Raw genomic sequence first — 19,987 nt, forward strand, 5'->3', positions numbered from 1 at the left:
ATCTCACTGGCCAGTGAGTACATAACAGCCCCAAAGAGTGAGAAGACATCTTTATCATCCTGAGATACGGAGTGATAACAGGACTGTGTAACGTGGGCACAGCAGGTGAGGAGGTGTGAAGTGATATCTGTGATGAGATACACCTAATCCCCAAAATGCAGGGCGAGGGGACTGTAATACAGGGGAGAATCCTTGAATGACAAATGAGAGCTCTACATTGGCAATCTGGTGAGGTGCTGCTGCACCTCGTCCATCCGTCTTTGGTTTATTCATAGCACCTACCATGTTAGTATCTAAGCACTGGAACATTTTCCTACTGCCAAATAGACAGAAGAATATCAGTAAAATGGAATGTACCCTTGATCCCCATGCTGGTCATCTTCTTGTTACCATCTGATGGCTGCTCAAGTATGCAGGCTATCTGAAATGAGTGTAGATCTCAGTACAGTTTCTGTATCACAGAAACCCCAATTGGCCAAGGACTGAATGGGATGTAGAAAGTACACTCCTTGTCTCACCCCAGCACCTCACTTCCCAGAGGCCACCAAACAGCCATCTGATGGTACTATAACCCTTGGACAAATTAGAACCAGCAACCTCATGGGGAAAGACTCAGTATCCCTTTCCCAGTCCCATGAGTCACCAAGCTCCTTTTCATTTGTGATCCAAAGCAGGATTAAACTCGGCTCTTCTCTGGGGAAAGGTTAATTCTAAGGCATTGCTTTGTAATGCCTTGGACATAGAAGGTGTCTATAGCCATAACTGCATTCTTATTTCTGTCCTTCTGACGGTAAAAGCCTAGCATTGTGGGATTGGTTTGCCAGAAAACATTGCTATGGGAATTGCAGTGGCTAACCTTTTCTTATTCTTCCACTGATTCACACTGTGTTTGCTTCAGTCTACAAAGGATACATCTCAACCTGTATGGGTCACACAATGGGAAAACACATTCCTATTGGTTTTCCCTGTTCTCTGTTTATGCTCACCTTAGCTGTGCTGAGCTGCAGAAATGCTAACCATTACATAGGCTTCTAGACAGCACAGCACCCTGCTTTATGAACTAATTACAGCAGAGTACCATATATCAGCTTAACACCCTAACAACATACTTTGGTGTGTGCGGATAAACAGCACCGTATGGTTCCTCCAGATTGTTGTGCTAGCAGATTTTAAATCCTGTCTTGCTGAGGGGACTGAACTGACTCTAAGCAAGCAAAACAGGGGCCCACATGTTTGCTTTTCAGAAAGGCTGATGAACTGAGTGTCGCCTAACTAGGCCCAGGCACTTCTTATACCTATGATACCTGTCCAGCAGGTGCCCCTGGCAGTTTGCAGGGTATTTTACCTTTGATTGCAGTCATGCAATGTCTACCTGCTGACCTCCAACAGAGAGCAGGAAAGGGGCCAGAAATTCATTAGCAGGCCCTTGGCATGGTTTAGTCAAGGATTGCCAACAGTTGCCCCAGGGCAGTGAGGCAGGAGAATCAGGGGCATTTACTGATTATGGTAGAAATGAAAATTTATTGCAATAAGAGACGAGAAATGAGCATCTTACTAGGGGCCTTGTTGGAGAGATAACATGGCCCTGGTGGTTAGAGCACTAGCCTAGGACCTGAGTTCAGGTCCCTGCTGTACCACAGACTTCCTGTGAGAGCTTAGCCTCTCTGTGCCTTACTTCCCAGCCCTGGTCTACCTCACAGGGGTATTGCTCAGATACTAGTGATGGGCCCATGTAAATATCTAAGGTGGATAGACAGTGGCCTCTCCCTTCATTATTGAAACTTATTGGAAAGTATGTGAGTGTTACACATCCAGATCGTGGGGTGAATATATCCTGCCACTTTAGTGTTTTGCACATGCCTTTTCAATTATATCTAGCTACTCTTTATAACCAAAGATGTGAACCTCTGTTTATCATAGTTAGTGTAACTGTAGGAGCTAATCTCATCTGGATTTATTTAAACTTTTACCTTGTTAGAATCCAGTTGCACAGTATTCCACAGGTTAAGGTTTCACAAACAGATATCTCCTTCTGCCTATTTTAAATGTGCTTCCCTTTTAAATGGAAATGATGCCCTTGGTTAGTTTTGATACCTGTTTGAAGGGAAACCTCATATGTGTTCTCACTTGATTTTTGTTTATTTACTCCACCCCACTTTCATCCTTGCAACCAATGGAAGGAATCATTCCTGGGGCAAAGTGTTATTCCCCAGGAAGAAGGGTATCAGGTCTGGCATGAGGTGATTAGAAATGTATGCACCATATGTCTGTTCTTTCTGCGAACAGGCTTCATGCTGTCCCCAGATACCGCATGGGTGTGTTCCATTAGACATATTTCTTGATTAGAAATGGTTATGATGAATCTCCACCGTGGAGCTGTGTGTTTACTGTGAGAAAGCAGGAAGGAAGTCGTGCTAAAATATATAGAGATGATTAAGCTCCCAGGAGGAATGTATAACCCATTTCCTGAAATGATTGTGCTCTTGTCCTCGAGTGACATCTGGTTAAACTGCCAAACCCTCAATATGACAATGAATCAGATCCCAAATGAAATAGGCTCAGAGCAGCATAACACTCTTGTCACAGCAACGGGAGCCATGGTCTTATTGGAATATTTATTCGGGGAAAGGCACAGTGAAATACCTTTAGACAACACCGAGGCAAGGGTGGTTCCACTGGGAACGAGCAAAGCCGATTCCTTGATTTAAGTGGTACCTTGGTCTGAATTATTGTCCAGCGGTGGAATCAGCTTATCTGCAAACTATGTGGAGCACAAAAAGCAATAATGCAAGTTTCCTGCACTATTCCAGAAAGCGTGCCTCAGTTGTTACGCTGATGGAGAAAGACTAGACATCAGAGAGGAGTTGAGTGTCTATGGCCCATTCCGTCCCTGGCCTCTGCTTTGATTGCCAACAAAGAAGAAGAGCTCTGTGCAAGCTCGAAAGCTTGTCTCTCTCACCAACAGAAGTTGGTCTAATAAAAGTTAACTTACCAGTCCCACGCTGCCAACAAAGAATCAATCACAAGCTACCTAACGGACTTCATTCAGGTTACCAGACAGCAATGATTTTTGTCAAGTACTAGCCTCAGAAGACAAATGACTTAGCTCAACTCAGTAGCTCCGTATGGAATAACAAAACTCTTTTCTCTTGTTCAGGTTACTAGGGAAATTCCATAAGTAGTGAGAGTGAGTGTTGCTTGGTTTCGGGTGTCATTACAGACCCCAGAGTTTGTCAGGTTTGCTGGAAAGCTTGCCAAAACCTTGGCAAATGTAAGCCTAATTTGTAACAAGCCTGGGCAGAATTATGGCTTCAGATGGAATCATGGGGCAGGTTGGTGTTTTTGCAAGGGATTGACCAAAAGCACAGCCTGGTATCCAGTTATTCCAAACTTTGGGGTCCCAGAAACAGGTCCCAGATCTGATTTTGCCCTGGATTTTGATGTCACTTTGCCTATTTAGAGATAGGGCAAAGCTGAAATCCTTTATACATTCATAGAATCATAGAAGATTAGGGTTGGAAGAGACCTCAGGAGGTCATCTAGTCCAACTCCCTGCTCAAAGCAGGACAAACCCAAACTAAATCATTCCAGTCAGGGTTTTGTCAAACCGGGCCTTAAAAACCCTGAAGGATGGAGATTCCACCATCTCCCTAGGTAACCCACTCAAGTGCTTCACCACCCTTCTAGTAAAATTGTTTTTCCTAATATCCAACCTAGACCTCCCCCACTGCAAATTGAGACCATTGCTCCTTGTTCTGTCATCTGTGTTCTCCATCCTCTTTGGAACCCTCTTCAGGTAGTTGAAGGCTGCTCTCAAATCCCCACTCACTCTTCTCTTCTGGAGATTAAATAAGCCCAGTTCCCTCAGCCTCTCCTCACAAGTCATGTGCTCCAGCCCCCTAATCATTTTCATTGCCCTCTGTTGTACTCTCTGCAATTTGTCCACATCCCTTCTGTAGTCAGGGGCCCAAAACAGGACACAATACTCCAGATGTGGCCTCACCAGTGCCAAATAGAGGGGAATAATCACTTCCCTTGATCTGCTGCCAGTGCTCCTACTAATGCAGCCCAATATGTTGTTAGCCTTCTTGGCAACAAGGGCACGCTGCTGACTTATATCCAGCTTCTTGTCCTCTGTAATCCCCAGGTCTTTTCTGCAGAACTGCTGCTTAGCCAGTTGGTCCCCAGCCTGTAGCAGTGCATGGGATTCTTCTGTCCTAAGTGCAGGACTCTGCACTTGTCCTTGTTGAACCTCATCAGATTTCTTTTGGCCCAATCCTCCAATTTGTCTAGATCACTCTGGACCCTATCCCTACCCTCCAGCATATCTACTTCTCCCCCCATCTTAGTGTCATCTGTGAACTTGCTGAGGGTGCAATCCTTCCCATCATCCAGATCATTAATGAAGATGTTTAACAAAACCGGCCCCAGGACCAAACCTTGGGGCACTCCCCTTGATAACGGCTGCCAACTAGACATCGAGCCGTTGATCACTACCCATTGAGCCTGATGATCTAGCCAGCTTTCCATCCACCTTATAGTCCATTCATCCAGCCCATACCTCTTTAACTTGCTCACAAGAATATTGTGGGAGACCATATCAAAAGCTTTGCTAAAGTCGAGATATATCACATCCACCACTTTCCCCATATCCACAGAGCCAGTTATCTCATCATAGAAGGCAATCAGGTTGGTCAGGCATTCCTCTCCCCCCATCCCTTTTCAGACTTTGGGGGCTAGATAAAATCAAACTGGGATCTAAATCACGTGTGGTTTTGCTAAACCTGACCCTATTCTCCTTGCCTTACCTCTGGTTCTGACTTGAAATGATGTGAAATGTAACAGTTTGGGTTGAGTTTCATGTTCAGCTACCTATTTCAATCCTTGGAGCTGGAACACGGACAGCATATCGGCCAATATTTCTTCAGTGCTTTTTGTTGAAAAGCTTAGGGCATCTGTGGTTTGATGGGGTGCTTTACAGGCGTAATGAGACTGTCCAGCCTGGCATAATTTATCCATATATTTGTTGTTAATGGGGAATTAAAGTACATTGACCTAATTATATTATGTAACCCAGCTTTATTGGCAGCCCTTGTCCTGACATGACTTATTCTGGCTACTGCTATTTTTCCTGACAGGCCTACATGTTTAAAAAAAAATCCCTGCAATCTTTCAGTTTCTCCCCAGATAAAGCTCAGAGTAGCAATAACTGTTCCCATAATAGACCTCATGCAAGGCCTCAATAGGGGAAGCTGGATTTTGGCAGCCAAACTGACATGGATGCCTCTAGAAGTGGAGTCAAAAACGTGACCATAAAGTCAAGTGGAATCATGGGTCTCCATACTATGGCCAGAGAGGGCTGGTGGGGGAGGAAGTTTTCCCTTTTTGCTGAGAGATCAGTAATTCTAGTTTATATTGGTTACTGCACCAGGAGGTTCTATTTTTAGGGGCTGTAAGCCAGTCTTACATTGGCAGCTAGAGCTATTTAAAATATTTCTGGTCGGTCCGTCAGCTCACAATTCTCTAAGTGATAACCTCTCCTCACCCCGACCCCACAGCGCGAGGATAAGCAGCAGCTGGTTTACAAGGTCACTGGAGAATGAGACCAAAGTGGAGGTGGGTGAGGATTGCAACAGCTTAGTTTTGCCTCTGTATGAAGGAGTTACTGCTTTGGACACTCTCACAAAGCGCAAAAGCATGGAAATACTTACTCACGTATAACATGTGCAAACCAGCCACACACACCCAATCTCTGATACCTGGCCCCCCAACTCTATATCCTTACTTGAGTGCATACAATCTATCTACAGGTATCTAATCTTTCATCTAATGTCAGGGGAAAATTTTCCCTTGGTCTCCTTTTGTGAGCATAACGTGTGCCTACATTTGTATGCTCCCAATGCAGTTGTAATTATGAATCTGAGAACCTTCCCAATTTTAAGTTAGAGGTGCAACTTCTCAGGTTCAAACCCTCAGTTCAACTTTTGCCTGCATCCACAAGCCTGGTTATGTCCCAACACCACTTTGTGCCTAAGGTCTCATCTGTGAAATGTGATATTATTATTTGGCTACCTGAAATTGCTTTTTGGGGAGGTTAAATTCATTAATGTTGATAAAGGGGTTTGAATTTCTAAAGCACTCTTTAGCCCAGGATTGCAAAGGATTATTACTGTTATATAGTCTAGAACCTACTTGTTATATTACATTAGCACATAGTGGTTGTAACCAAGATTGGGGCCTCCGGTGTTACAGACTGTACATGCACAAAGCAGAAGACAGTTTCCATCACAAAGAGCTTGCAATCTGAGTAGACAGAACAGAAAGTTAAGAAGGTGAAGTGACTTGTCCAAGATCACACGGCAGGTTGCTAGCAGAGCTTGGAACAGAATCTTTATCTCCTTTTCCAATCTAGTTCCCTATCCACTTGACCACACAGTGTGGGAAAATGCACCCTAAATGAATCTATATTGAAAGCCATGACAGTGCAGTGAAAGAGAAGTAGACAGAAAAAGAAGGATTTTTCTCGGTAAACCTCCTTTTAATCAACAGTTCGATTGTGATATCTGGTAATTCCATCTGTCCTGGGGAACTTTGAGACACATAGTTTCTTTTTTCAGCCCAAGTCTCTATAATGGCAAAATGCTCTTCTTGTGCAATGCAAAAGTTTCCCAATTTGTCCCGAGCCAGTGAAATGTGGTCTCGCTTCCAAAGTTAATTTTAGCTTCCCCAAAAAATAGTTTTTAAAAAAAAAAGCGAGTGAGATTTCAACACTCCTGGCTGCTGCTTCATGTAATGGTTATTTCAGTCTCCAAGTGCGGACGTGTTCAGTCTGGCTGGGAGGCACGGGGTATTCAGCCAAAGTGGCTTGATGTTGCTTTCAGCCAATGCCAGCCTCCACTAGGATTGCAGCAGGCAGACCTTTCACACAATAACAGAGTCACGTTGAGCAAAAACAGGTGGGATTTAAAGAGCGCAGGTCACTGGAGCCCCAAGGGAAGGGCTGGGGGAGTCTTTGCCAGTAAATTGAAACAGAAGCTTTGCATAGGAAACAGCTTCCAGATGATTCCTGAGCTGAGCTTCAGTTATTTCAGTCTAACCCAGACATTTTTACCACGGCTTGCTGTGGAGCTGTGTTTTAAAAAACAATTAAAGCTTGATTCCCAAAACCGGGCACTGTGTTTTAGCTGCTAGGAGCTACTTGTGCCTGTCTGTGTGACACGGTCTTAAGAGAGCTGAGTGCATCATTACCAATGAATAGTTTATCTGATGAATTTCCCCTCCCTTTCCCCTCAGACTCTCTGTGATCACATCAGAAATGTTCTCACGTTGAATCTTGATTGGAAATCGTTCACTAATTTTTGCAGATAATCCCTGGTCTGTAGGTGAGAAGTACATTATGAGTAATCAGAATCTGAAATCTGAATTCTTTTATTGGACACATGGTATTTCTCTGTTCCCTGACTGGGTGAGCGTAACTCTTAATACCAGGAAACTCTCATGATTATGCATTTTAAGGTTGCTTTACTCTTGTTAATCATGTTTATTAGGGTAGTGCCTGCAGACCAACCAAGACTGTCCTGTACAAAAACAAAGTAGCACGGTCCCTGTTCCAAAGAGCATCTAATCCACATAGACCAGACAGACCTGGGGTGGGGGAAGGGGTATAACACACAAGTAGAGCAAACAATGGGATGGTGGCAAATGGCATGTCCAGTTCCATAACCTCTTTTGGGGTGGGTTTCACTAGGAGGAGATCGTTTAAATGGAAAGAAAAGTGAAGGGAGAGGGGATGCCGGGGGAAGGCGGGTAAAGAGCACAGCACGGGAGAAGAGGGTCAAGTATGGAGAGAACTAACGGGAAAAGATTGTGAGGGAGATGGAGGGCGAGGGTTGGAGAAAACAGCCAATCGGAATCGGGCAGAGAGAGCTCCGTCAAAACTGTAGAAACTTCTCCGAAGGTCCTTGCTTTGGCTGCTTCTGGCAGCTGCTCTGACAGGCTGGCGTCTCTGGCTGATTCCACTGTGCCATTTTCTCTTCAAGGTGTGGGGTAGGAGGGCAACAGCTGGGTCCCCGTTTACCCAGAGCACGGGGCATCTCTCTGATACAGTTCTCGGTCAAGGGATGCTGGGGACAAGGATGTCTCTGGCCGAGCACCATTTTACTCCCTCCTTCCAGGGCAGCAGTCCCTGCTTTCACTGCTTCTGCAGCTGCTCTGAGTAGATGCACCTTTCTGTGCTGTTTTACAATATTAGTTTAAAATTGGCTGTTTCTACAAATATTACTGCAAGTAAACTCCTGTGCTAGGATATTTGCAGAAAGTGAACACAAAGGATGCAAACACAGCTGATGTGAATCCATTTAAAAATAGGAATGAATATTCACAGAACCATCTTCTGCAATATCCACGTAGCTCTCTTGTCTTAGTGGAACCCAGATCTACCTGCAACTCACCTGGTTTTGGACTTTATTGCAAATTAAAATCAAGCCACGGGCTATATTCAGATCTGGTGTAAGCGGCTGCAGCTCCATTAATCTGGAGGTTCATTGTCTTCAGAAGAGTTGTGTCAGGTGTTAATTTGACCTCAGGTTTGTGAAACTTTCAAGCAAATCTGGGCCCAGTGTTGAATAAATCTAGGGCTGATTTATGGTTTTTCATTCAAAACCATGCTAGGCTCCATGTGTTTCCTGATAAACCCAGGCAATGAATGACAGATTTGGGTAAGGATATTCCTTTGAGTTTTGGGCTTTGTTTATACCCCAAACTTAGGGATAAGTCAAATCCCTCTATGGGATAGGGAGGAGAGGAAGGAAGGTCCAGTAGTTACGACACTAGCCTGGAACTTGTGCTGCCACAGACCCCATTGCTTAGTCTCTCTGGGCCTCGTTCCTCACCAGTAAAATGTAAATAATAGCATTGACCTACCATGGCGAGGCTCTATATGCAAAGATTCCAGGATTGTCAGTTGGTCTGTGTGTTACTCTGAAGCCGAGAATGTTTATTGAGTCAGTGTGAAGCAATGGACTATAGCTACAAGCATAGCTGAGAGCTCTCTATTAGAAGAGTCGCATTTTGCCTGTTCCCTATCCGCTGTAATACCTGCCAGCCTTTGTCCCCTCCCTGCTGCCAGGCCTGTCCATGATGCCCTTTCTACATCAGTCCTCGCACCTCTGTTAATCAAGGCATTTATACCATGCATATTACCCCAGTATTTGAGCCCCATTCTGTCAACCATGTTAAAATCCATCTCAGCTGGGATATCTGCCTATAACCGTATTACCCCCTCTCTAAAGTATTTCCTCCTGGGCAAACCAATTTCCCCCATCAGCCCTGCTGCTGCTCTTGTTATCCTATTTCCTGGCTGCCCTATCACTCCCCTGCATCAAATTCTACTGCATGGATTTCCATATACATACAGCCAAGCCTAAGCGTGCTCCACCCAAAAGGCTTTCCAAAAGTAACGGCGTTAGCTTTGCCCGATCGCTCTTACCCTGCATATTTGTGTGCCCCCGTAAGTCCCTGTTTCTCCCCACCTCTAGAAACCAGCCTGCAATGGATCCTTTGTACATACCCCACATTGCCTGACTGCTGTGTCAGTTTGCTTCTTGAATTACACTCTCAAGGGATGAACTTTGGTCCGCTTTACTTTCCACCCAGTAACCTTTCACCCACTCAGCTGTTTGCACTCTGCTCCGCTGACAGGGAGAGGGAGAAGAAGAGGCTGGGCTAAGCTGTGGCCTTTTAGATAAAGGCCTTTCTGTTCACCCAGACAAACAGCCCCACTGGCTTATGTGGAAAAGGCTCACTGACACTGAGAGCTTGGCTCTGGAGTTGGTGGAATTTCTTCAACAAGAAGTTTTGTAGTCAAAAAATGGGGTTTTGTTGCAAATAAAAGTTTTGCCACACACACAAAAAAGTTTTTGGCTAAAATATTTGGGATTTTGTCAAACCCAAAAAACTGGTTTTCAGTTACCAAAAAATCCCCACATTTTGGGGGGAGGGGAATACATAGTTTCCTGACCAGCTTGAGTGATACATATTCATCACCAACATCATGACACCATCTAAATGCCCTCTGACGCTCAGGCTAAGATTTGTGTTTGCATTTGCCACACACCAGAACCCAGAGGTGTTAAGTTGAGGCTTGAACATACTGTTTCCTGGGTATAAAACGTCAAAATAAACACCCTGCACCCCTCTCCTGCACGTCTCAAATCTGTCAAAACAAATTCAAATCATGCCAGTCACAAGGAGGCCCAGTGGTGCTGTGTTGATAACATGGCACCATGCAGAATAGGATTCTGGAGTTCGTATGAGCCAAGGCTCCAGAGAGGGTTGCCAGTTTTGGTTGGATGTATTCCTGGAGATTTCATCACATGACACATAATCTTTAATTAAAGCTTAATCTTTAATTCCTGGAGATTCCAGGAAAATCCTGGAGAGTTGGCAACCCTAACTCCAGAGCTTGCGGGACCGAATAGATCCACTACATCTGCTCACCCGCAGCGCGCTTCGTTCCTGTGTTCATTCCACAACATCCCCTCCACCACCCAGGCGGGTTGGTTGTTCATGGAATGTGGGAAGCAGAGAGCAGGAGTATGAGTAGTTGCTTTAGAGTGACCAGATGTCCCAATTTTACAGGGACAGTCTTGATATTTGGGGCCTTGTCTTATATGGGCACCTGTTACACTTGCTCTGTGGTCACCCTGAGTTCCTTACTGAGAATTCTGCTTTACACACGGCACGTCCCTCAGACCATCCAGTGCAGCCATCAGTTATGGGCAAGGCCCAAAGGCTTCTATCACCGTGGAAGACCACAGACCAGTCTTTTCTCTGTACTGAAGAGCTCATTGCTAAAGGGACATACTGAGCTTCATTTCCTGGTGCGATGCAGCTGAATTGCTTGTGTAGTTGGGCCCTAAATCCAGCTGACCCACTCCCAGGAAGATTGCCTCTAAGTGGTGATTCTCTGGTGACACAGAGCTGCTGTAGGGATTCTTATGCTACTCTCCTTCCAGGCTGCAGGTGCGGCTGGAGGAAAGGAGTGGCTGGGAAGCCCAGTGCCATGCTGATGATTGGTGGCATTTTGTGCAAGTTAGAGCAGCCTTTAGGCTGAGTGCAGGGGGAACAGTCCCCAAGATCAGGGGAGAGCCAGGTGAGCTTTAACCATCGGCCTCTCCAGGTACAAATTCCATCAAAAAGCTGGCAAGCCACAAGGCAGGCTTGACTAAGTATAACTCGGGCTACTCAGGTTATAAACTCTTTGGGGCAGGGATTGTCATGTTTGCTGGTTTGTGTGTGTGTTTCTGTATAGTGGCCAGAACTATGAAGCCCTGGTCCCTGATTGGGGGTCTCCAGGCCCAACCACCATACAAATAAATAACTGGAAAAGATGAGTCCCTTCCTCCCTCCTGACCTCATGGTATTTATAGTCTCATTTCTGGGCCAAACTCTTGGACGTATCACCAGAGCAAACCTCCAACACCTTTTGGAGATGGCTGAGAACTGCCAGCCTTTAGAGAAGCCATTGCATCAACATGCTGCACAGCTGCTCCGAAAATCAGGCCCAAGATGGGCTCCCAACAACAACAAACACACCCCAAATTAGCAGCTGCTTTTGAAAACTGTGGCCCAAATGTCCAAAAATTCGCACAGGTTGTTTATTAAGTGTGCAGAAAGCTGCCTTCTTTAGTGTGGCCATTTATCTGAATCTTATGCACCAGTTTTCAAGCTTGGGTGGTTTGTTTGAATCTCAGTGCAATAGCCTCATGGTGCAATGCTGGAAAACCCTGTGTTTTCCCTTGATGGTTTGGTGGTGTCCAGCAATCTGAGCAAAGAGATGGTGCTTATTCACTTGCATTTTCTTAGTCCCTGATGTAATAGAACATAAGGGTTTATTTCATGTCTTCCTGCCAGTGCGGTTATAGGAATAGCCCAGAGTGCTGCAAAATCCAGAGATTTTGCAACAGAATTTAGTTTCCACTTGCTACAGAGTCTACGGGGCCGGGCCCATAGTCAGGATCTGATGTTTGCCCTCCTCTTCCTTTCAGTGGAGGATGAAATGCTGCCGATGCGATTCCCGACTGCCTCATGCTTACAACAGTCACCGGGTGGAGAACGTGCTTTCCTCCAAAGGACACATGCGCTGGTGGCAGTCCCAGAATGGTTGGTACCGGATTTACTTCCAAGCTGCTAGGATCCAACCCAGAAGCTGCAGCTGCCTTTCACGGAGACCTTATGGGTGTGATCACTGATATCCTGGGAAGATATAACTAGTATTGTTTGCTTTATAAATTACAGGCAGTTTATTAGCATAATTACAAGTCTCCATTAAGGATGCCTTAAAAGATTTCAGGGAAGAAACCCTGGCACATGATCTGCTAGGACCATATCTATCGCTCTCTATACAGTTGGTAGGAAAGTGGGGTTGTGAAACCAGCTTTAAGTCCCTGCTCTGGAGTATTGTCTGTTCTGGTGGGTCTCTGTGACTCTCCACTCCTCTGAAATTCTATCCTGCACCTGAGAAATCTTCCCAACAAAATGTTAATCCAAACTGATACATTTCTACAAAAAGTTTCTGTTTTGACAAATTGGCATCTTCTGATTAAAAAAAAATTAATCAGAAAATCCCCGACCAGCTCTAATCACAACAGTGAAACTCCTCACACTCACCTTTGGTATAAAGAATCCCAGTGAAATCCATGGATCTTTGTTGATTTTCACCAGCTGAGGATCTGGCTCCATGAAGTTCAGCTCTGGTTGTGGATTTGGATCTGGACCTGAACATTCCCAAAGCGGTGGTTTGGCTCTGGGCTCCAGTGGGAACCCATCGCTGATACAAACAGGACAAGAGCCATTTAGAAAGCACCAGCTTTTCACCAGAAGGATGCCAGTGGATTTCCCAGGGGCCCCCGTGGCTAATAATGATGGAAATGACAGGGTGAGGATTGTGGATTCAGCAAACAGGGTTTTGGTTTTGGCAGGTTACAAGCAAAGAGGAAAATGAATGACTTGACTCTGATGGGTAAAGGTTTTGTTTTTCTAAACTTCCTGAGGTCTGCAGCTCTGAAAACTGGCCTTTTGTGTCTCCTCAGATGTGAACCAGGTCTCCTTGCAGCTGGATCTCGACAAAAAGTTCCAGCTCAGCAGCATCTTGCTGGACTTCAGGGTATGTGAGCAGCTTGCATTTTAGTTACTGGGCTGTAAACTGTGCTGGGAGGGGCCCATGGGCCCTTGCAAGCAGGGGAGAATGTAAACCTACAGCCCCCTCCTGGCTCCAGATGAGACAAACAGGCAAACAAATGACTTCTCCTGGGCACGAAGGCACCAATATATATTCTGCTCCTTTCAGAGCTCGGTTTATTATTGCTTTAAAAAATGCATTTGGAAATGGAGTGTGAAAACACACAGATGTGCACACACACCTCTCTCTCTCCTTCCTTCCACCTATTTGTATGATTGTTTCCTTGATTCGTCCATAAAGAATTGGCTGTTTTCTAGAGGTGACTCAGTGATCTGCAGCCTGTGCATCCCCATTGGTTCCTGACCAGGACAGCCAACCAGCCAGGAGGGAGGCCATGAGCACAGGGAGGGGGGTTGAATTGGAGCAGGCTTCAGGGGAGGCTCTGGCTAGTGGCAGAGGGTAGAGAGGGAGCTGGCCCCTGTGCGGAAGGCTTTGTAGAAGGAAGTAGGGCTGTGAGGGGATGAGTTCTGTTGTGGGGAGGGAAAGGGAAATGCATGGAGAATCGGGGCACTGCATGTAGGAGAGGGGTCTGAGGAATTAAAAATGGGTTTCTTGCTCTGTGTGTGCTCAGCACTTCTGCAATCTCATCTCCCCTCCCCCCCCCCCCCGCCTCCTCCAGGCACCTCTGCCTGTGGGGATGCTTATTGAGCGCTCCACCGACTTTGGCGAGACCTGGACGATCTATCAGTACCTGGCCTCTGACTGCGCCGCCACCTTTCCACGGATCCCCCAAGGCTCCCCCCAGAGCTGGCAGGACGTGCGCTGTCAGGAACTGCAGAGCCATCAGGGGCACCCTCTACATGGGGGGAAGGTACGTTGTCTGAGATACTCGTTGCCTTAGGCCCACATGGAGGGCCATGTCAGCAACCTGCCAGGACCCAGAAGGCCATAAAATAGAGCAAACTGCAGCCACCTCATCCTGAATATGGAGGAGCTTCCCATGAAAACTAGAGCTCCCAGCATGTGATGCTCTTTCTTGGTCCAAGCAACAAGCCTTTGGGATCACCGCATACTGGGAAGTGTAGATTCTCTGGGCTGCACCTTCATATTCGACATAAGTACAGTATGGGCTGATTATGGAAACCTGGTTGCTTATGGACCATGGACTGGAGTTGGCCACCCTGGCATTTCATAGATTCACAGTTCAGAAGGGGCCAACACGATCAGCTTGTCAGAGTGCCAGAATAGCACCGGCCATAGAATTTTTCCCGGTAATCCCTGCAGTGGAGGGAGTTGTTCTTCCCCGTTGGGTTAAAAGGAAAGCTGGGAGATCTGAAAAGGACAGGAGAAGCTAGGGAGGGACACAATGCCTCTTGCAGGCTGTTGAACGAAATGCAGCTCTGTGATTAACAAACTGAAGAGCTCACCTCCACTCTCTATATCTTCTTCAGATGTTAATAAAACACAGGAATGTTGTTGCCCTATTTACATGCTCTGAGGGTCTAGCCAAATGGTTGTTCAACTTTTTTATTGTGGAGACATGGAGCAAACTGAGCCATGTGGCCATCTATTGTTCCAATACCTAGCTTCCCCATTTTTGCCTTCTCAACTTCCCAATAGCTCCCTTTTCGTCCCAGTAGCATTCTCAGCCCATAGTCTATAGTTTGACACTGGCATCACCCAGATGCAGCGAGAAGAGACCCTTCTGCTGATGTGCTGCAGGGTGGTGAGACTGGCTAGTGAGCATAGGGAGTGTCCCATGGGAAGATTCATGCTCCTTCAAGCATAAAAGCACCTAATGACTTGTGAGCAGCTGGGCATTTTGGTGGAATTGTTGCTGATTCCTCAGCAATGTTAACCCGCCCTTCAGCCTGGTGCTCAGGAACTGCTATTCTCCAGAGGAGGCATTTCATTGTTTAGATGGTTGGGAGGTGAAAAGAAAGACCCATATTTTTTTTCCTTTAACCGTCTTAATTGTTGCTTCTCTGTTCTTCTCCTCAGATCAAATTCAACCCCTTTGACTTGGCATCTGGCATCACCACAACTCACAGCCAAAGCATCAATAGTATGCACATCTCCTCATTTATACCTGGAGGAGGGGGGTTTCCCAGGGTTGCTTGTGCATCTTCCAGCTACAGATTTGAAAAGGAGGAGATTGTAGGCACTCAGCACCAGGTGGAGGCTGTTGGACCCTGGAGATGAGTCAGCCTTTGCAAAGCTGTGCATGACATGGCACAGTGAGGTGCTTTGTTTCCGAAGCATCTTTTAATACTAGTGGTAGGTGCTGTGCTGGCACCTCTAAACCCACAGAGCAGGGACAGTCCACACAGCAGCAGTCTCACTCCTCCTCCCACCCCCACAATGTCCCACAGAAATGCTTCAGACCTGCCATAGAGATGTACATCCCATGGGTAGGAGAATACTTCAGTCTTCTCTGCTTCTTGATCTCTGTCCTGATGCTGCCAACAAAGGGGCCCAGCTAATGCCAGTTGTGGCACTGGTTCTCTCTGCCACATGCACTTCCCTGCCCTGCAGGCCTGTGACTTCATCACTACTTCCTCCTCATTTGTCCTCTTCTCCCGTACAGACCTGGGAGAATTCACCAACCTGAGAGTTAACTTTACCCAGCTACCTCGCCTCCCACAGCAGGGCTACCGCTCACCCAGTGCCTTCTATGCTGTGACCAAAATGCAAGTGCAGGGAAGCTGCTTCTGCCATGGACACGCAGACCGCTGTACTCCCTCCAGAGACCCAAATGCCGTGATGCAGGTGAGAGCACAAGGGTAAACCAGGAGACAAGTGCTTTGCTGTGTCAGTTCTCAGCACCATCCCTGAGTTCTAGTTTTAACACCAGGCTCCTGTCCTAATCCTGGCCTCCTGTACTCCTCCACTGGTACTAGGGACTGTCAGCGGTGCTTCAGCAGCACGATCAGCCCTTAGGAGGGAGGGAGCACTGCACATTGCTTAACACAGGCCCCATACCAATTGAGGGACAGTGCTGATCCATTTTGCCTGAGCTAGGAGGATGGGGGAAGTGATACAGGATCCAAGGAGAACAGAGCTCTTTTGCTTGCTCAGGTCTGGCAAACATCTTGGCTTAGTTTTGCAAGGGCAAAGCACACAGTGTGTATGTAATGTTTTAATGCACAAAGAGAAAGGTGGAAATGTCTATGAAGTGGTGCTTGTTGATTGCACGGATTCTTACTCAGGGCAAATCCACACTACAAAATTAAGTGGACCTAAGTTATATTGACTTAAAGCCACCGCAGTAATTATACTGATTTTGCATGTCCACACTATGCTCCTTGCATCGGCGATGCATGTCCTCACCAGGAGCGCTTGCACTGATTTCACTGTCATTGTGGGGCATTGTGTGATGGCTTCTGAAAGGCAGCAAGTTGATGTAACAACCCAGCGTCTACACTGACACTGCATCGACCTAATGATGTCAACCTAAGTGCTACACCTCTCACAGAGGTGGACATAAGTCGGGGTAGCGGGCGAGTTACATCAGCGGGAGCAACTTTTTAATGTAGACACTTACAGAATGAGGTTGACGTAAACTGCCTTACATCAACCTAACTCTGTAATGTAGACCAGCGCTCAGGCTGCACGTCACAGCAGTGAAGTGAGGGTGTAACTGCACCTTCCGCCACTGCAAGCCTTCACTTTCCCTGGCTCCAGGAGACCCAGAAGCTCCTAGCTGACTCTATTTCATACCTAGATGACATTCACCAATACAGGCTTCTGCCTTCTGGTGTACATACTAGTCCCCTGACATTAGATACCTTGTGTAGTTGCTGGGAATTCATGTTAACAGCATCAGGCCGTATCTACATCTATTTCCTAGCAGCAGTTTGTTCCCACACTGCTCTGGTCCTCACAGACTGACAGGAAGAAGAGGTGACTCTAACTGGGGAATGAGCAGTGGGGCCAGAAGGAGTAGCTACTGCCAGTGAGGTAGGGGTGTGTGTGTGGGTCACAGTGAGCTAATAGATTGGCTGCGAATAGGGTGTGAAGTTTTCTCTCTGTTCCAGGTTCATGGACACTGTGTGTGTCAGCACAATACCGCCGGCCCACACTGTGATCGCTGTGCAGCTTTCTACAATGACCAGCCTTGGAGACCGGCAGAGGACCGCAACCCCAATGAATGCCGGAGTATGTCTGTCCATTATCCAGCCATTCTTTCCCTCTCTCCCTCTCTCCCCCTCACCAAACCCCTCAGACTCGTTGAAATCTGTCTGATGTAACTCTGAGGCTGTGGCTGGACAATGAATTTAATTCCCTTTATTTTTTATTATTTCCCATCACCATCTAAAAATGGGTGGTTCCCACCATTAGAACTGACCCACAGTGACTGGCTTTTTCTCTCCTACGCTGTCTGTACTCAGTTCTTGTGGCTAGAACTTGGACACTGAGAATTTTCTGAATCTTCTTAAGAAGCTAATTGCATTGCAATAATTAGAGCGGGGCAAAAATCTGAATCCATTCATCTGAACAACTTGGGGGTTTAGAATAATAATAGACCTTGATCCAAACCATCCCAATATGGCTTTTGCAAAACCAGGCCTAGAAATATCTGCTCCTGTTATTTATTTTATATTATGCTATATTACGATTGCTGTAGTGCATAGAGGACCCAATGAGGATCAGGGCCTTAACACGCTGGACAGCCCTTCCCCAGACTTAGTCCCTGCCCCAAGGAGCTTACAGCCTCAGCAACAGCCTCCCTCAAAGAGGCAACCTGGCAGGGCCAGCTTCCAAATGCTATGCTATAGTTAAGAGCTATTGTGAATATGAGGCATGAGGATAGAGTGCCATCTAGTGCCAAGCTGGAAGAACTCCAGCTGCTGGTGGTTTCTGAATGATCAGCGTTTAAACGGGGTGTTCCTCGCTTTCTAGGGTGCAATTGCAACGGTCACTCGGAAACGTGCCATTTTGACCCAGCTGCATACCAAGCCAGCAGTGGGGTGAGTGGAGGTGTGTGCGACGACTGTCAGCACAACACAGCGGGGAGGAACTGCGAAAGCTGCAAGGCCTACTTTTTCCGCAACCAGCGGCAAGATGTCACCCATCTGGAAGCCTGTCTGCGTGAGTGGCATTCCTCGGGCACTGGCCATCTCCTTGGGAGAGCTGCCCCTTCCCCTCCCAGTGACTTCTCTGTGGTCTCCTTGTCGCTGTTCTTTATGTAATGTGTGTGTTTTTCAGCTTGCGAGTGTGACCCGGATGGCATGGTGCCTGGGTCTAGCTGTGACCCTCTGACCGGACGCTGCGTTTGCAAGGAGAACGTGCAAGGGGACCGCTGCCATCTCTGCAAGCCTGGATTCACCCGGCTCACCAATGCCAACCCCCTGGGATGCCACAGTGAGTGAGCACAGAAACTACCACCACTTTCTGGAAGATGCTTTAGTCAGACACAAATTACTGGGCTCAATATAGGGGCAACAGGGAATTCTCTGGCCTGGGTTATGCAGGAGGCCAGACTATGTGATCAAAGGGTCCTTTCTGGCCTTGAAGTGAATGAATCTTGGAAAGCAGATGCACACATTGGCTTTAGGAGAAGGTGGGTTTTTAAGGTGGTGGGGGAACATAGTTGTCTGGGTAACATCAGAATCACCCTGAGCTTTCTGTCAGTGCTTGAACCTGGAGCGGAGGCCTCTTCAGCATCCTGGCTGCCTGGTTCCAGGGCATAACAGAAAGGTGCGTCCAACCCAGCCCTTTTACCTGGCTTCCCAGAAAGCTTTGAATGGGATCAGCTTCCAAGTCGCCTCGGAGTGGGGCTTGCAGACCTGGCCAGCGAAGGTTTGCAAAACCCAGCCCCTGCAGTGGCTGTGTCCCGGTCTTGAGGAAGAGAACTGGTTTTCAGCTTGGCAAAAAGCCGGGCCCTCTGGGGCCAGATGAGCAAACCTGTTCTGATGAGCCTCGCCGGCTGGTGGTTCGGAGCGTGGGGGGTGTGATGCACTCGCACCCTTGCGTACTCGTTTGAACAGAGCTAGGACCCCCAGGTCCACATTCGTGCCCGGCTAGTCTCACACTGGATTCTGCAAATGCCTCAGCAGCTGTGAAAGACAGTGCGGTGCTGCAGTGAGGCGGTGTCCCTGCTACAGCAGGTGGCAGCATGGGCTCAGGTTCAGTCATTGGCATGGGGAACAAGCTCAGCAAAAGACTGGATGCAATGATCTCCGTGCATTTGTCATGCCCTGGATAGGGCTGGAGGAGGGGGGACCCCAGGGTCATAGAGACTTTGGAGTCATAACCTCAATGTCATGGTGCATTGTCTGACTGGACACTACTGTATTCCACCAGATACGTAGCACCGATGTCACTGCCCTCTGGCACAGGGGCGGTGGTATAGAAGCTGCCTCCTTTCGTCTTTGAATATTGGGGGAAAGGCCTGCAGAGACCTTGTCCCTGTGCTGCCATCCTGTGGTCCCCTGAACTCACCCCACTCTTGCACCCTTCCTGCATGCTCATTTCCCCTTTAAAGCAGATATCCCTTCAGGAATCTGGCCCCCCAAAGCAGCCCGACTAACCCCCAGGCCTTGGAGTGGTCATCGCCCAATTCTAACGACAGAGCTGGTTGAACAAGCCCCCTTGTCTTTCAGAATGTGCCTGCAGCATCTTGGGGACCCGCCAGGACGCACCCTGCGACGACGAAACAGGGAGGTGCTTCTGCCTGCCCAATGTGGTGGGAGCCAATTGTGATCAGTGCTCTGCCAACCACTGGAAGATCGCCAGTGGCCAAGGCTGTCAGCCGTGCAACTGCGACCCTCGCAACTCCTTCAGCTCCCAGTGTAACCAGGTACG

General features: G+C 47.3%; 1 protein-coding gene across 6 annotated transcripts in view; it reads left to right on the plus strand.

Moving 5' to 3' along the window:
* Window positions 1–19,987, plus strand: part of LAMB3 (laminin subunit beta 3) — a 122,477-nt gene that overhangs the window by 83,677 nt on the left and 18,813 nt on the right. For all 6 annotated transcript variants that reach the window (XM_043500649.1, XM_043500653.1, XM_038379897.1 and 3 more), the window contains 9 exons: window positions 12,048–12,162; window positions 13,092–13,165; window positions 13,860–14,051; window positions 15,182–15,245; window positions 15,768–15,949; window positions 17,218–17,338; window positions 18,083–18,271; window positions 18,389–18,544; window positions 19,786–19,982. In XM_043500649.1, the coding sequence (XP_043356584.1) occupies window positions 12,048–12,162; window positions 13,092–13,165; window positions 13,860–14,051; window positions 15,182–15,245; window positions 15,768–15,949; window positions 17,218–17,338; window positions 18,083–18,271; window positions 18,389–18,544; window positions 19,786–19,982 (1,290 nt within the window). The remainder of the gene's footprint in view (window positions 1–12,047; window positions 12,163–13,091; window positions 13,166–13,859; window positions 14,052–15,181; window positions 15,246–15,767; window positions 15,950–17,217; window positions 17,339–18,082; window positions 18,272–18,388; window positions 18,545–19,785; window positions 19,983–19,987) is intronic.

The sequence above is a fragment of the Dermochelys coriacea genome, chromosome 21 (assembly GCF_009764565.3).
Source record: "Dermochelys coriacea isolate rDerCor1 chromosome 21, rDerCor1.pri.v4, whole genome shotgun sequence".
Taxonomy (NCBI): domain Eukaryota; kingdom Metazoa; phylum Chordata; order Testudines; family Dermochelyidae; genus Dermochelys; species Dermochelys coriacea.